This window comes from Berghia stephanieae, chromosome 3, assembly GCF_034508935.2.
Source record: "Berghia stephanieae isolate SIO BIC M18660-M18661 chromosome 3, UCSD_Bste_1.3, whole genome shotgun sequence".
NCBI classification, from domain to species: Eukaryota; Metazoa; Mollusca; class Gastropoda; order Nudibranchia; family Aeolidiidae; genus Berghia; species Berghia stephanieae.
The window spans coordinates 28551998-28571164 of NC_088362.1; the positions used below are offsets into that span (position 1 = coordinate 28551998).

General features: G+C 35.5%; 1 protein-coding gene across 2 annotated transcripts in view; it reads right to left on the bottom strand.

The window, feature by feature from the left end:
* Positions 1 to 12278: 12278 nt before the first annotated feature.
* The window catches only part of LOC144967490 (uncharacterized), a 30902-nt gene continuing 24013 nt past the window's right edge, over positions 12279 to 19167 (bottom strand). For both annotated transcript variants that reach the window (XM_078904808.1, XM_078904807.1), the window contains exon 12: positions 12279 to 18465. In XM_078904808.1, the coding sequence (XP_078760934.1) occupies positions 17102 to 18465 (1364 nt within the window). In that variant the 3' untranslated portion in view covers positions 12279 to 17101. The remainder of the gene's footprint in view (positions 18466 to 19167) is intronic.

The following is a 19167-nucleotide window of genomic DNA, read 5'->3' on the forward strand; positions in this document are numbered from 1 at the left end:
CTTCTCTTCTTTACAGCTGCAGATACTGGTTCAGTTTCAGTGCGTTTAGCCAGTTCTTTGTTTGCCAAGATGGGGTCATATTTTGCTGGAGGAGTTTTCTGGCCATATATTTTCCAGTGTACAGTAGTTAACAAACACCAAACACACTGTCAAACTACGTGTGCAACAACTGCGGTAGAGACTGAAATGCAAGGATTGGTCTGCTGAGTCACAACCGTCGCTGCTCTCAAGTTTGATGAGACCAAAGCCATACATGGCGCAAACCATCGTCTCTTGAGACGGAAGGATACCTACTACTACTACAGTAGTTAATTGGTTAATTATAGCGGAGCGACAGCTTTGGTCAGTAAAAGTATCAATGTGCGGCTATGTGGTCTAGTAGTATCACACTCGCTTTCGGACTGGAAGGTCCTGGGTTCGAGCATCGCTCGGCGCATAGTTGAGTCCTTGGAAAAAAAGGCTCTTTAGTCACATCATCTCACCTTACTCAGGTGTAAATGAATACCTGGCCGTTAACAGCATTGTCTCTGTCCGAAAAAATTGTATTATCGCCTAACTGGTGTCATGTCCCGTCCTAAATATGTTGCTGTTGACCAGGGACCCATTGTGAAGCGCTTTGAGCACGTTTAGTGGATTTTTCTCTATATAAAAGCTCTTATTTTATTTTTCTTCTAAGAATATCAGTGATAAATTCATCTTTTTTGTTGTTGTTTTTACCGGTCCTCGACATTTTGTTTCTATTTTTACCAGTCCATCAATGCAAAAGGTTGTCGAACCACTCATCTAAAATGTAAATATGTTTTAATGTTTAAACACATTATAATTTATGTTGTCATATTGTGTTTTAATGACGTTCACAGTTCAATTTAATTTATATTCCAAGGACTGTGGAACTCACACAGATAATGCCTGGCAATTGAGAGGTTAAAAGGGTTAATTCCACCATGATAGTTCAGGCCATGAACTTCTCAACCATCAGAATAACAATTTTTTTGAATTAAAAAATTGAGCTTTTATATAGAGCAATGTCTACTAAACGTGCTCAAAGCGCTTTACACGGGGTCCATACACAACAGCAATACTTAACATGCAGGACGAGACATGACGCCAGTTAGGCGATATTGCAATTTTTTCGGACAGAGACAAGGCTATTACTGTTAACGGCCAGGTACTCATTTTACACCTGAGTACGATGAAAGAATATGAGTAAAGAGCCTATTCCAAAGACTCAACTATGCGCCGAGCGAGGCTCGAACCCACGACCTTCAGATCCGAAACCGAGTGTCAGTCATACGATTAGATCACATTACTTCTTCCTTCTTTTTTTTTCGCTGTTCCGTCCTTTATCGAATCCCTTCATCTTACGCTTACTTTTTCCTTTATGCGCATAGTTGAGTCCTTCGAAAGCAAGACCACATAACTAAAGATCCCAGCTACGACAAGGGCAAGACCAAGTAATCTCACTCCAGGATAAGTGCAGAGTGGTCGCGTAGGTTTGCTTGTTTGTTGGTTTTACAACGCCAGCAACACATTTAGGTCATTTCAGCGCCAGAAAAAAATGAAAAGAACGGGATAGTCAAAAAGTTATAGATTTACAAGAAAAGTAAGAGAAAGGGAAATGGCACAAATAGGGAACAGATGTCGCATAGAAGGGAAAAAATCAGACGAACTGGATATAGACGATATACCAAAGTGCTGACCTCCTCGGAGGTCAGACTCAGTATTATTTTATCGAAAAAATAAACGCACATAATATTGTGTCTTTGTCATAATTTTTAGTCAAAATACTTTATTTCTTAAACGATAGCATTTCGCATGACAATTGACTATATATTCACAATAATCTTATAATAATAATAATAATAATAATAATAATAATAATAATAATAATAATAATAATAATAATAATAATAATAATAATAATAATAATAATAATAATACCACTTGCAAGACTTTCTTTGTCTTACTTAACATCTCATCCACCACCGTATCTACAAGCACACAATAAATTACAAATACTCATGGTTGAGGCGAAGTCTTCTAATTCATTCACAGGTCTTGAGTATGCACTAGACATTCACAACAATTATCATTAACAACAGTTCATAACAGAGAGTAGAGAGATGCATTTGACTGGTTCCCCCATAGTTAAGGACTCCCGAGCAATTTCAATCTAGAACAAAGACACAAAGATCAACATGTTTTTTTGTTTTTGTTTTTAAGGGTTTTGTGGCGCTTGCAACACATTAAGGTCATATCAGCGCAGTAAAAAAGGAAGAAAATGGGATAGTAATAAGTTCTAGAATTACAATTAAAGCACAAAAGAAAAGGTAAGACATAGGGGAACTGGTTCAAATAGGGAACAGATGTAGAATCCAAGAGCACACCGTCAAAGTACTTAGTTTGAGATCACCTAAAAGTCTCATCTAGACACAAGCACAGGTCCCAACTAAGAGGAATACACTCAAATGTTTACCAATCATATAATATAATATGTAAACCAAACATAATACAATGCATAACAGAGAGATGATTTACAAGGAAAAAAATATCATCTCCCAAAACTATAACTATACATTCGACTGTTTCCCTCCCAGCCAAGGAACTCCGGCAAGGATCAGGACAAAACTAAGTAATCTCATTCCAAGACAATGACAGGTAACAATTGGAAAACGGGTATAGGGGGATAGAAGACACAGCATGTACCTCCCTGCCCACTATGGAAGGTCAGGATCCCCACCCAGGGAGAATTGGATCAAATAGGGAACAGATGTAGATTCCAAGAGTAGACTATTGAAGTACTTAGTTTGAGATCACCTAAAAGTCTTATCCAGTCACAAGCACAGGTCCCCACTGAGAGGAAAACACTCAAATGTTTACAAATCATATATATATGTAAACAAAACAATACATTACATAACAGAGAGATGATTTACAAGGGAAAAAATATCATCTCCCAAAACTAACTATACATTTGTCTGTTTCCCTCTCACCAAGGGTATCCGGTCAGGGCCAGGACAAAACCAAGTAATTGTTTGTTTTTGTATTAAGGGATTTACGGCGCTTGCAACACATTTAGGTTATATCAGCGCCAGTAATAAGAAGAAAATGGGATAGTAAAAAGTTCTAGAATTACAATTAAAGCACCCAAGAAAAAGTAAGACATAGGGGAACTGGGAACAAATAGGGATCAGATGTAGATTCCAAGAGCACACCATCATGTACATAGTTTGAGGTCACCTAAATGTCTCATCCTGACTCAAGCACAGGTACCCAAACGCACTCAAATGTTTACAAATCATAATCACATATATATATATATATATATATATATATTATATATATATTAAAAATTATACAGTGCATAACAGAGAGATGATTTACAAGACAAAATATATCATCTCCCAAAACTCTAACTATGCATTTGACTGTTTCCCTCCCAACCAGGGTATCCGGCCAGGGCCAGGACAAAACCAAGTAATCGCATTCCAAGACAAAGACAGAAAGCATGTTTGAAAACAGATATAGGGGAATAGAAGACAGTAAGTGCCTTCCTGCCCACTATGGGAGGTCAGGAACCCCACCCATGGATTCGCTGAGTCTTCACAAGATCCTCAAAAGATATTTACAAGACAATAATGTTGTTTTTTGTTTGTTTTTAAGGGTTTTACGGCGCTTGCAACACATTAAGGTCATATCAGCGCCAGTAAAACGGAAGAAAATGGGATAGTAAAAAGTTCTAGCATTACAATAAAGCATCCAAGAAAAGGGAAGACAAAGGGGAATTGGTTCAATTAAGAAACAGGTGTAGATTCCAAAAGCACTCTATCAAAGTACTTAGTTTGAGATCACTAAAAGTCTCATCCATAAACAAGCACAGGTCCCCGCGAAGAGGAACACACTCAAATGTCTTACAAATCATATATAATATCAAGAAAGCATAATACAGTGCATAACAGAGAGATGATTTACAATGAAAAAAATATCATCTCCCAAAACTAACTATACATTCGACTGTTTCTCTCTCAGCCAGGTCATCTGGCCAGGACCAGGACAAAACCAAGTAATCTCATTCCAAGACAAAGACAGAAAGCATGTTAGAAAACAGATATAAGGGGATAGAAGACACAGTATGTACCCCCCCCCCCCCGCCCACTATGGGAGGTCAGGAACCCCTACAAGACAATAAGTACAGTATTAATCATTTAAAGTTTGATATGCCAATCCAAAATAAATTAAGCCTGATGTAAAATTCGATTGACAAAAAAACAAAACAAAAAAAAACAAAAACAAAAACAAAAAACAACAAACAAATAAACAAACCAAAAAAACAAAAAACAATATGAAATAATGCACATACAAAAGAGAGAAGCCTAAACAAACTCATGCAAGCAACAGAAGCAGCCACTATCGTCCACCTCATGATGAGAGAATAACGTTACATTATTTACCAGTCACTACAGCATTGCAGCTTCTGAACAAACTACAACTTCATTCTGATTTTGAAATTACATAAAATTAGGAATAGGAATGAAAACCACTCAAATCTTAAAATACATTATACATTCCACATCGCCTTCAATGAAACGACGGAATGATGAAATTTCCAAAATAATAATAATAATAATAATAATAATAATAATAATAATAATAGCTCAGATGGGCAGTTCAAAGCGTCTAGGACATTGATGGAAATGTAACAATGTAATACTGTAATAACATTGAATTCAATTTAGTTTATAAAAATATAAAAAAGTTATATATCATATGGTGAAAAAATGCAATGTTTAAGGAATTCACTCTCAAAACCTGCTAAGTAATATCCACGTGTTTGTTTTAAGGGTATTGCGGCGCTTGCAACACATTTAGGTCATATCAGCGCCAGTAAAAAAAAAAAGGAAATAGGGATAGTTGAAAGTTCTAGATTTACAATTAAAGCACTCAAGAAAAGGTAAGACAAATGGGAATTGGTTAAAAGAGGGAACAGGTGTAGAATCCAAGAGCACACATACAATGTCTTAATTAGTTTGAGATCACCTAAAAGTCCCATCCAAACACCAGCACAAGATCTCACAAGAGTATCATACTCAAATGTTAACAAGATATGTTCGAAACAAAAATAGAGAGATGACTTACAAGAAAAAAAAAATAACCCCCGCCTAAAACTAACACAATAAACACTTGACTGCTTCCCTTTCAGTCAAGGGCTCCACCAAGGGCCAGGACAAAACCGAGCAATCCCATTCCAAGACAAAGACAGAAAGCAGCTCAGAAGATAGATATAGGATGATAGAAGATACAACAAGTGACCTCTTACCCACCATGGAAAGTCAGAGACCCCATCCTGGAAAATGAGATGTTTGTTGGTGATTTTTACGGCGCTCGTAACACATATAGGTCGTATCAGCCCCAGTAAAAAGGAAGAAAAAAATTGGATGGTAAAAACACTCTAGATGTACAATTAAAAGGACTTGAGGAAAAAGTAAGACAAGGGGGAAAGGTTCAAATAGGGAGCAGATGTAGATTCCAAGAGCACACTATCGGTGTACTTAGTTTGAGATCATCTAAGTCTCACCCAGACACCAGCACAAGATTTCACTGAGAGGAAAAAAGTCAATGTTTACAAACCAAATGTAAAATAAATAAATAAAATAATAAATAAACAGTTCATAACAGAGATGATTTACAATGAAAAAAATAGCATCTCCCAGAACTACAATTGTACATTCGAATGTTTTCCTCCCTGTCAGGGGTCAGGAAAAAACGAAGTAATCTCATTCCAAGACAAAGACAGAAAGCAATTGGAAAACATGTATAGGGTTATAGAAGACACAGCAAATACCCTCCTGCCCACTATGGGAAGTCGGGAACCCCACCCAGGAAAATGAGATAACGCGCGCTCTCAAGAAATCCATTGTAGACCGTAGAATCACCACAGAAATTTGACGTGTCAAAACACTCGGGGTAATTTTCTACAAGGTAGCCAGACAGAAGATCGCTTAACACCAAATGGTCAGATAGAATAACAACCGTAGTTTTGCATATAATAAGAAGAAAAAAACCCATCTAAATTGTGAAAACCATCAGAAAAGGCCAAATGGGCCTCTTTGGTCATATGTGGCGACGAGGGCACATTGAAAGCCTAACACTCAGTAGCTACATAGAGGGAAAAAGAACTCGTGGTTGTCAGAGGTTGACGTTTTGACCAGTTTGAGGCTGTTTGTTTTTAAGGGTTTTACTTTGACGGCGCTTACAACACATTAAGGTCATATCAGCGTCAGTAAAAAGGAAGAAAATGGGATAGTAAAAAGTTATAGAATTACAATTAAAGCACTCAAGAAAAAGTAAGCTATAGGGGAACTGGGAACAAATAGGGATCAGATGTAGATTCCAAGAGCACACCACTAATGTACTTAGTTTGAGATCACCTATAAGTCTCATCCGGACACAAGCACAAAATCCAACAGAGGAATACACTCAAATGCTTACATTATACATTGACGCTGTGAACGAGCATCATTCCTACAAACTCCGTGTACATGAGGGTAGCAGAGGACAGATCGTCATATGATAGACAACGTTAATGCAAGCGCAGGACACGGGATAAGTAAGTAAACAAGACAAGTTTTTAAAAAAATTGTATTAGTTTTTAAGGGTACGGCGCTTTAAGTCATTTCAGCGCTAGGAGAAAGGAAGAAAATGGGACAGTAAAAAAAATATTTATAGATTACAATGAAAAACACAAGAAAAAGTAAGACAAAATGGAATGGTACATACAGGGTATATAGATTCCAAGAGCACACTACCAATGTACTTAATTTGAGACCACCTAAAAGTCTCTTCCAGGTACAAGAACAGGATCCGACTAAGAGGAATACACTTAAATGCTTATAAATCCATTCAAACCAACAAATATAACAATACATAACAGAGAGATGATCTACAACGAAAAAAATATCATCTCCCAAAAACTATACATTTGACTGATTCCCGCTCAGTCAAAGACCGGTCCAGGGAAAAGACAAACCCAAGTAATCTCATTCCAAGACAAAGACAGAAAACAAGATAACATAGGGATACAGAAGACACAGGAAGTGACCTTGATCTCCTGCCAACTATGGGAGTTGATTGTTTTAAAGATTTTACGGCGCTTGCGACACAGGTCATTTCAAGTGACTGGATCAGGTGGACAAAAGAAACCCAGCACAACACATTTGATTGTTTCTTTCTCAGTCAAGGACTCCAGCGGGGGCCAGACCAAAACCAAGTAATCCCATTCTAAAACAAAGTCAGAAAGCAATGCGGAAACAGATATAGGGAGATACATGTTTTATGTTTTTAAGGGTTTTACGGCACCAGCAACACATTAAGGTCATATCAGCGCCAGTAAAAAGGAAGAAAATGGGATAGTATAAAGTTCTAGAATTACAATTAAAGCACCCAAGAAAAGGTAAGACAAAGGGGAATTGGTTCAAATAAGAAACATGTCGATTCCAAGAGCACACCGTCAAAGTACTTAGTTTGAGATCACCTAAAAGTCTCATCCAGACACAAGCACAGGTCCCAACTAAGAGGAATACACTCAAATGTTTACCAATCATATAATATAAACAGAGAGATGAGTTACAAGGAAAAAAATATCATCTCCCAAAACTATAACTGTACATTCGACTGTTTCCCCCTCAGCCAAGGTCAGGACAAAACCAAGCAATCTCATTCCAAGACAAAGACAGAAAGCAATTGGAAAACAGAAACGAGGGGATAGAAGACACAGCAAGTGACCTCCTGACCACCATGGGAGATCAAAGGACCCCGCCCAGACTTTACTTTCTTGGATAACCCCATCAACAGTAATACTCAGTCTGTGTCAGTCAGTTTATTTTGAGAAGTTTTTCATTCTCTCAGAAAGGACTAGAGATCTACACCAAAAATCGACAAAATCAGTGCAAAACGCCATCATCATTAAAAAGCATAAATTATAATTCATTCATAATTCAATATAGATTAAAACACGACAATAGAATTGATTGCATTGCACGTAGGGTCACACCTCACTAACAAACCATGACATATGGCCAATGTGGTTAGAAAAAAAAACAAAAAACAATCTGGCTCTAAGTAAATAAACCAAACAAAACCTGTACAATGTACAAACATCAGAAGCAATGCGTTTGTGTGTGTGTACACAACATGAAAAACATAAAAAGGGGGAATAGTAATCCTTTGTGATAAACTAGTTAACTGTCGTACTCTGTACAGACCTCGCGACGTCCCAGGTTTGAGAGTTTTTACCAAGATGAGGATCACTTAAATCGATGGATATTTGAAGGACGAATATGCTGGCTAAATTTTTAAAAATTAAACACCTGTCTTTTCAGAGTACGGCAGTTAAATAGTTAAAACTAAACATATTACAACAGACGGCATTTTAGTTTTGCCATTGGCATAAAAATGGAAGACGGAAATAAAATTAATCAACAGCAATCATTCTCCTTTTTTTTTTTTTTTTTTCACCTTTGGAAGTGTCAAAAGATAATTTTAGGATTTATGAAAAAATATCTTCGAGAGCACGGGATTAAAATGTGACAAAGAAAAATAAACAATAAAATATAAGAGCAGATTTCATTTCAGCTCTTTCATGACATGAAATAAAACTGACTAAAACTGTTGGCCTGACAAAAATGATTCTTAAAAATAAAATGAATAAAATGGAAATTAAAACTGATTGCTTGCCATTAACAGTTTTAAAAAGTGTGCGACACATTTCGATCAGGTCAGCATATGCAAAAGGAAAGAAGATGGAATAGTCAATTATAGATTTACAATCAAAAGCAACCGGGGACAAAAGTGTAAAGATTTAAAATTTGGCGCACAGAAATTTCAGACACCCCTTGGAGAAATCTCAATGCCTAAACAGGAATTTCTGCATACAAAAAAAAAATTAAAAGAAAGAGAGAGAGAGAGAGGGAGAGAGAGAGAGATAGAGAGAATTGGGATGGAATTTGGCATTGAGTTCACACATAATATACAGATTGTTTCCCGTTCAACTTTGACAGCAAAAGACCCCATACAGGGCTCAAGCCAAACCAAATGATCTAATGAAAGAGATAATAAAAAAGTTTGAAAAATAAAAATAAATAGAACTGTAAATGAAGACCAAATGGGAACTAAATCTTTAAATCCCACCAGCCGAGAAAGTCGATAGCCAAAGTTCACTCGTTCGAAATTAAAACTTAACACAAAGCAACCAAACTTTTGAAAATTAAAGGCTTGTGTCAAAAAATCTCTTGACAATAATAAATAACATTTAACTTATATTTATATATATTACATTCAGTAATCTAAAACAAAATATATTTCAAATAAAAAAATATATTTAAAAAAACAACAAAAAACAAAACCCCGAATGCAATTTCCTTTGAAAGACCTCAGGGATAACTACAAACTATACGTCATATTTATTAAATTAAACTCTTTAGTGTTATTCTCGTGAAAGACGAAAAGGCCGTATCTTCCATTCTAATCACTCAATATTCCAGTCACACCTTCTAGACAAAATTCAAATTAAAGAGGCCTTAGAAAAATAAAATTAGATGAAATTAAAAAAATAAACTTCCTCTTTTTCTTTTCATACCATGTTGGCAGAATTCAAATTAAAGAGGCCTTAGAAAAATAAAATTAGATGAAATTAAAAAAATAAACTTCCTCTTTTTCTATTCATACCTTGTTGGCAGAATTCAAATTAAAGAGGCCTTAGAAAAATAAAATAAGATGAAATAAAAAAATAAACTTCCTCTTTTCCTTCTCAGAGGAATATTTTTCTTTAGGTTCTACGTTGAGAAAAGATCAGGACAATCCAGCAGTCAGCCGCAGTGCAGGGCCGCAACATCAACGACCTGCTTTTTGTTGTTGGTTTTTTTAAAGGATCCATGTTTCTTTTGTTTTCTTTCCCAGCCAAGGACAGGACAAAACTAAGTAATCCCATTCCAAGACAAAGATAGAAAGCAAATAGGAAACAGATACGGGGGATAGAAGACACAGTAAGTACCTCCCTGCCCACTACGGGAGGCCAGGAACCCCCAAAGAAAGTGAGTGAGTAGAGAACATTTTCCAGGACACAACTTTGCACTGCCCAGAGTGGGAGACTCAATCCAGGGACCTATTGTCCAAAGGCAAGAGTCATACAACAAGCAGAAAAAAAATAAGATTTAAAAAAAACAACAACTTAAGGTTGAGATAATATCTTAGAACTAATCTTGTAAAATCATGACACTGTCGCTTGTGCTGAATTCAACTCCACCAGGTAAATAATAGCAGCATATTTCAATAGCAAAAATATGGGTGTGACATAAATTCTTTGTAGCAACAGAGATGAGTACATTGTAAACAAAATATATATATAGGACCCATCACCTCAAAATGAAATTATGTAAGGTTGGTTTAGATGCTAAAAATTGAATCGTTTAAAAAAAAAAAATTAATTAGTTAACCTTCTCCTTAACGAACCATTTTTTATTGTTTTTGTTTGTTTGTTGCTTTAGGTCTCTTCCAACACAATTGAGGTTATAAAAACAAGCAATCTAACAAAAATAGTACAAATGTCAATCAAAATCATAACCTAAAGATATCATAAGCTAAATTATAAATAACCAAGAACAAACAGACAGAAGATTTACAGAAAAAAAAATATCCCCTGTCAAAAATACAATCACAAACCAAAGAAGCAGGATAGGCTAGTAAAGAGAAGAAGAAACGACATCACTATCCAGGGATGCCACCAGGCAAAATTTAAAAAGCCTGAAAACTTGCGCGGACGAGATACAAATCAACGTCAAGGGCTTTGTTGGGATATGAAAAATATCAAATTTGGAATATTGTTTCAGTACTTATTATTGCAATTGAGAGCAAATAACACACAAAAGAAAGGAGAGTTAACAGTTTTCAAATTGATAAAATAAGGTGCTGAAAACAAAATATAGACAAATTAATATCAATAGCTATCAGGGGTGAGAATGACTGGTCACATAAAAGGAGAAAATTTTTCATTGTGAAAATCATGACCCACCCATGCAACCATAACCTATAAATTTGAACTTCACTCAAATTCACTGAGATGCGATCCAAAATTTGTCTCGCAGCAATTTCTGACACGACTCGGAGAATTTCAAAAGTTGAAAGTGTAATTACATTTGGTGGTTGTAGTAGGGATGATGATGTGGTGGTGGTTGTAGTAGTAGTGGTGGTAGTGATTATAGTCGTACTGATCGTATGGATAATTGTGTGGTGGTGGTTGTAGTAGCTGTGGTAGGAATGATGATGTAGTGGTAGTTGTAGTAGTAGTGGTGGTAGGGATGTTGTGGTGTTATTTGTAGTAGTAGTGGTGCTAGGGATGATGGTGTGGTGGTGGTTGTAGTAGGAGTTGTGGTGGTTGTAGTAGGAGTTGTGGTAGGGATGATGTGGTAGTAGTGGTAGGGATGATGATGTGGTGGTGATTGAAGTAGTAGTATTAGTAGTAGTAGTAGTAGTAGTAGTAGTGGTCTTAGAGATGATGTGATGGTGGTTGTAGTAGTAGTGGTGGTAGGGTTGATGATGTGGTGGTGGTTGTAGTAGTGGTGGTCTTTTAGAGATAATTGTGTGGTGGTGGTTGTAATAGTTGTGGTAGGAATTATGATGTGGTGGTAGTTGAAATAGTACTGGTGGTAGGGATGATGTGGTGTTATTTGTAGTAGTAGTGTTGGTAGGGATGATGATGTGGTTGTGGTTGTAATAGTAGTGGTTGTAGAGATGATGTAGTGGTTTTGGTGTTTTTTATTCAGTGATAATAATAGCAATTTGTCAAAAAGGAGGAAAATGTCTCCGTCTATCGGTCAAACGTAAGCAAAGTGTAAAAATAACAGGAACATAGTTTTGTATTGGTATCATGTAATATATTACTATTACTAGTATAAATCCATTCTCATCATTAAACATAAATTTACTTTTTGTAAACATTTAATGAATTGTCCTTTCCACATGTTAAAGGCCTACAATGTTATTCAAATAAAAGGCCAGAGGGTGTTGTTTTGTTTTGATTTTTGCTTTATAAAGCAGGCTACAATATCTTTTATTTTTTTTACCGAAACCTAATGTTATTCAGCTTATAAATTATAAATACAACCCAAGAATCTCACAAAGTTAAAGCCATAGTCAAAAGGTAAAAAAAAAGAATAAACTAAGCCAATCACCATTGCTTTATTCTAATGTTTTATCTCTGTATAACCAGATGATTTAATGGATGGTTGCGAAAGAAATAGAGAGAGAGAGAGAGAGAGAGAGAGAGAGAGAGAGAGAGAGAGAGAGAGAGAGAGAGAGAGAGAGAGAGAGAGAGGAACTTCTCTACCAGAATAATTTATGAATTGATCTTAGGAATTCTATATCAAAAGAAAAGAAGAAGAAAAGAGAAATGGAAAGAAAAAAAAAACAGAGAGAGAGAGAGAGAGAGAGAGAGAGAGAGAGATTTGTCCCTCCCCTTCCCCTTCAACCATCAACTAGCTAATCAAAGAACACCACTGGTCGTCTGTGTCAATTGTGACATCTGGTGCCATTCAGTCTGGCCCGACGTCATAAAAATGGGACCTTCACTAAATTTCACGAGACTATTGCACAGGTGTCAAAATATGACATAAGACATAATAGTGATTTTGTGGTTTTGAGGGAAATGTTTGACACGGCAAATTCATCGAAAAATCACTGTATATTTATTTTTAAAATTTTTTAAAAAGGAGGAATTGTGATGGGGATGGGCGGAGATAAAATATCATTTAGGTGCCCAAATATTTGACTGGCGGTGACAGCCCCTATTATTCACCCGGCGAAAATGTTTCCGCTCAAATCTCGATGCGATTTTTTTCTTCTTTAAATTTATTTATTTATTTTTTTTTTTTTGAATAGTGACGACGGACAAAAACCGGAGGTTCCGGATTAAAACCGGCTGGTGGTTAAAAAAACCGGATTTCCGGCTAAAACCGGAAAAGTGGCATCGCTGACTATCGGATCATACACCCATGCGAACATCATAGGTATACGATTCAAGGGTGATCATTTTTTTATTTCTCCTCGCAACGTCACACATGTCAAAGATCAAAATTGATTTTTGTTTTTGATTCTAAGGGTTTTACGGGGCTTACAACACATTAAGGTCATATCAGCGCCAGTAAAAGGAAGAAAATAAAAGTTCTAGAATTACAATTAAAGCACGTAAGAAAAGGTAAAATTGATTTTTGAAATCAAACTTGGAAGGAATAACTATACATTATAAATGCAAAACATAATTTAGTTCAGCAAAACAAGCTTTGCAACATGGCATTAAGTTCTTATAGACATCCTAAAATGTTGTGATGCACAAAATAAATCAGAAGAATGATGTTGGTTGCAACATAATTAATGTGTGCCAATTTCCCTATGGGTAGTAAGGGGAGAGAGATTTGGATTACGTTTTTAATGAGAAAAATGAATATAATAAGTTTTTATTTAGAAAAATGAATATAATTCTTTGAACTGACAAAATTAATAATTGAGCATATTTGGTCGTTTCATCTATAAAATCCCTATACTGTCAGACATCTGGTTACTCACCCCCCCCCCTCCCTTCCAACACAGTACAGTTTTGAAGCGTGGGGTCACATTTATATATAACATAATATAATACACTTGTAATGACTGATTTGTACTGGTGTTCAATGAAAGCTTTTTCAAAAGGCAACAACATGAATACTTTACACTCGAATTGGTGGCCCTTGTGCATTATATGACAAATGTTACCAAGTGACACAATGGTTTATTACACATACATATATGTCATCAATCGTCTCAACATGGTATCTTATATTTAAGTCGCTATGAACCTTATGCAGACCTGCCTAGTTCTACGAAAAATTCTCATAGAAATACACATTCTTGGCTCCAGCTACAGAACAACATTCGCTTCTTTGACTCAATAAATCTTATTGAAAAGGAACGTTTGCTTCCTTAGAATCCATATTGAGGAGTTTGGACTCATTTTGGATCATGCTGATGGCACATTATTTATTCCTAAAGCTTTTGAAAGTGATCTTTTTCTTTTTTTCCCCCCTTGGAAATTACGAATTTTTGAATTTTCAAGTAGGCAGCTCTGCTAATGTTAAACTTAACTTCAAACTAAGTTAAAATTTCTCAATTCTGATGTTTTCTGACTCAATTTTCTTTAAACTAGTTAATTTTGACATAATACTATATAGATTGATATATTCGTATTGTTAGGAATGTATTCTATTAATTTTTCATTCAATATATAAAGTTAAAAGCACAGAAGAAAGAGGAAGACAAAGGGAACTGAATCGAATAGAAAACAGAAGATTCCATGAGCAATCCATCAATGTGCTAAATTTGACATTTATATAAGGTCCCATCCGGGCACTAGTAAAGGATCCTGCTATGAAAGAAACACTAAAACAGGGTTGCCAAATCAGGAGGCAAAAATTTACTGAACTTTTTCTTTTACGCAAACACATAGTCCAATCCCTTTCTAAGTCCTGAACTTCTGTGTAAAGCGCTTTGAGCACATTTAGTGGATATTGCGCTATATAAAAGCTCGTATTTTGTTTTTTTCTTAACATGATGTACTTACTTTTTATCCGTAAAGCAGGTGATTGGAAAATAAACTGAGGGTTATAATATAACATACTGAATTCAGTAAATATACGGAAAATTGGCAACATTGCTTAAATGTTTGCACAAAGTACAAAATGCAAGACAAATAATTATAATAACAGACCTCCAACTACCATGGAAATTTCCTAGAACTACGGATTTTTTGCTCCAAAATGATAATTACATAAAGATCTTTGATTCAATAAAACTTCTTGAAAACAAAGTTTTGTTGCCGTAGCTAGTCTATAATGGAGTTAAAAGCATGTAAGTGACTAATTGGTAATATATACTAGTAGTTCTGGTGTCTAATATGTTAAAACCCCTGAAATTTACAAATTTTTTCAAGTCCAGATCGGTAGATCTGTCCTAGAAAATAACCGTAACTGAGAGACGATTTACAAGAAAAAAATATCATCTCTCAAAAAAGATAATATACATTTGACTGTCTCCCACCAAGATAAGGATCCCCTCCCCACCAGGACTAGGAGAAAAAAAAAAACAACCCCCAAGCAATAGCAATCTCAATCCTGAACAAAGACAAAGAGCAACATGAAAATAGAAAACAGAAGAAGACACAGCAAGTGACCTCCTGACCACCATAGGAGGTGAGAAGACCTCACCCAGGTCCATAGATTAATTAAATCAATCAGCTTATTTACTTTTAACTTGCTTTGAAATATATATAATTTTATTGTAATGGCATGAAGAAATAAATATCACATTGATTATTAATCGAGTTTTGTTTGATTTATTAAAGGGGTTATATGAGCTTGCACGACTCACTTTTAGGTCATCTCAGCTCCAGTAAAAAAGAAGACAAAAAAGTCAACCTAACAAACACCTAAGAAAAAAGTGAGATGGGACAACGAGTTCAATCAAAGGTAGACCAATTTAGAGTGCCACGACGACACCAGATCACCAAAAGGGACACGATCAGATGGTTACATTTAATAAAAAAATAACAATAAATAAAAACCTTACATTTACCGTATATAGAATGGAGATATGATTTACAAGGAAAATATATATCACCTCACTAACAAAAAAAATATATAAATCCATCTAAAGGCAGAACCCAGGTGAATACAAACGTGACCCATCGTCTTAAAGTGATATTCATGCTGGAGTGAACAAAGTGCCCAAAAGTGATTTTAAAGTCAAAGTAACCAGAAATATAAAGTTGTGTTTTTCATCACTTTAAGACATTACATCTATTGTCCTACATAAGACATAAAAACTTGATGCAAATTTCATATTTTTGACATTAAAATTAAAATCAAATTATAAGGTCTAAATCACCCTGACATTATACCAATTTGAGGTGGTGGGTCACAAACAAATCCTTTTCCAAAACAGAAATATGGCCACTTAGAAATGAATGTTAGGGGGTTAGAAGATATAGCATGGATGGGATGAGAACCAATGAAGAATCCATCAGCTCAAGGGAAAGCCAAAGTTTGCCTGAAAATCATTGAGAACATTTTAAAAATATTCTATTCTTAATATCTAGTGAATAAGACAAGAAGTTTACTTATAATAAGCCTCGTAAAAATTCTAACAACTAAGCGAAGGAAACTAATAAGCAAGGCAATAACAACGCACAACAACAAATTTCAAGTGTTTTCCAGTATTTTCTTATGAAAGGCTAATCAAATTGGTTCTCGACGACATCCATGAAAGGCAACACAATTTGATAAAAAAATTTATATATTTTTTATATATAAAGTTTCAATTTCTCATCTTAGCTAACTCATCTCAGCGTCATAATGAATTATAAATAGGACACTTACAATGTTGAGGGATAGTGTTAGGTAATGGCAGTACTACATAACTTGTACAACCTACATACCTAAACAAAGACAAAAATTTATCCTTAGACCATAACTTAAACTGTTTATGACTGTCAACTTTCTGAGATTTAAATCCACAGGTTGAGAAAAAGGATGGAATATGTGCATTTACACATAATAATAATAATAATAATAATAATAATAATAATAATAATAATAATAATAATAATAATAACAATAATAATTATAATAATAATAATAATAATAATAATAATAATAATAATAATAATAATAATAAGCTGACAGAAAATCTGTATTACGTGAGCAATAATAGTGATATGACTGTGAGTGAAAAAAAAAAAAGCAGATAAATATAACTATTATTATCCGAGACATAAGAAACAAGTTTAAAAGTGAGTAATTCAACAAGTTTCAAATCTGTCATGTACAATACCTGGTCATTACGACAACACAAGGGACGTCATAAAGAAATTATTCTGGCCATACAGTTTGCGATCCAATTACTAAAAACTAATCTTTCACAAATCCTTCAGAAAATACTGCCTAGTATTACTCGTATATTACCCGTTTCAATATAAATGCCCACTCTTGATTAATTAGATAGAAAAATAATTAAATATAAATTACATGGAAGCCATTTTGCTGAGTTTCGCATGAGGCAGCTTGACAAGATATGTCTTAGATCCACTGGCATTCTTGGCTGATGGCAACACCACCTTGAATGGGGAGGTGGCGCTGTGATGAGCTGATGCTGAAGATGACGACGATGGAAGGGATGATACTGGTGGACCAGAGGCTATAACCTTCTTAAATCCCATTGCCGGAGAGTTATAATTTACATCATTTGAAGAGGATGCAGATGAAATCAAGATTTGGGGAATGGATTTTGGAACAGACGTAGTTGGGGCGTAAAAAGAATCTGAGCCGTTAGTGTAAACAACTTGGGAGTGAGAATTGTGGCCCAGAACTTTCTTGTTTCCGAGTAATGAAAATGATGACAAGTTTTGATTTTTAACTATTCTAACAGGTATGTGAGAGGCAGTGTCATTGTCAACGGTCTGAAATGGAGCTCCTGGAGTGAGTGGAACAGGATTGTCGGAAACATCCATGTGTTGGACAGAAACGCTGGCTGCAGATGACATGGCAACTGGCACGCCAGTATCGTTTGATGAAGCGACTCGAACTCTGATCTGAGTTGTTGGGGTGTTTGAGCCAGATGATGATTTTCTAACTTGGCGTATAACAAAATGAGGAGATTTGATACTGATTTCTCCGGGAGTTGATGCAAGAGGGCTGCTTTTGATTCGACGGAGAGGTGCAGCTGACGAACCATCGCCATATGCAGATGATGTAGAGGGCGAAGCCTCTTCCACAACAACCAGAGAATCACTAATGGTAGAACCGCATGGTGGAGTAGGCAATTCAATCCTTGCATGTTTTTCACCCAACATACTAGACTCAACCATATTTCTCTTCAAAGTCCGTTTGACAAATGTCGTTCCAGGCATTGGGCTCGTCTCATTAAGTTTTTCATGATCTGGTGGTGACTGAAGTAAACTTCTCCCAATAAATGTCATACCATCTACTGGTTTGTTGAACTGAATCTCTCGTATGGCGCTAGACTTTGGTGTTGTCATTCTAAAAATTTGATCTATCTGTGATTTAGATAGAGAACCCGAACTTCCTGGTGTCGTTGTCACAACTTTTCCATGCTTTCCCATACTCTTCACTTCTCCATCCTTGGTAAGAATAATTGTCTCTGCAGGTTTGCTATTGTCACTATGACTGACTGTGATGTTACCACCAGGTGAAGGGGAACAATATATTATATTTTTGGGTTTGGCTTGAGCCTGGACAGCTTTAGGTCGGTGTATAATTTTTCCAGGAATAGAATGAAGATGTTTGCTTTTGTGATGGTCATCGAAGCTCAAGTGTTTTGTTAGAGATGGGACAGCAAATTGGTCATCCTCTTTCTGCTCAGAGGCATCTGTAATCAAAACAAAAATAAAAAATTCAAATACAGAAAATAATTCAGTATGATGACTGATAACCTCCAAATGTTTTGTTAAAAGTAATCAAAATATCTAAAAAGTTAAAAAGACCAAAGAACAATTTGCCCGACAGTTCAAGATGAACATCAGAATACAAGATTTTCTATTAATTCACGATGAATATTAAACATCATATGACAATTTCTATTTCAGAGGGGAGGCTTTTCACTAAAATATGGATAGAAGAGAAGATGCATCAATTTGTCACTTATTTCTAAACCTGAGACTTTAAAAAAAAACTATGTAAAGAGTCATAATCCATCTACATTTTTAAAGGAAGTTTCCCCACCAACAGTAATGAAGAAATGTGTATTGTCTTCGTACAGTATATTTATACATTAGGAATATGTATTTGGAGCCCTATTATATCTCACAACGTAAAAAGTTTATCAAACGTGCACTTTTGCTTGCATCGACCTTTCCACAAGCATATTAATTTCTACCCAAATTTGATTATAATAAAAGATAAACTGTATTATTTTTCCCCATGAAATTTCCCCCCATAAGATGAAGTGGCGGCATATGTTTAGGGGAGAAAAAAAAAAGAAGAAAAATGGTGATGAGGTAAAAATATAAAGTGGAAAAAAAAAAGAGGAAGAAAGGGGAGGAGGAAACTAGCTCATTTCAATAGAACAAAA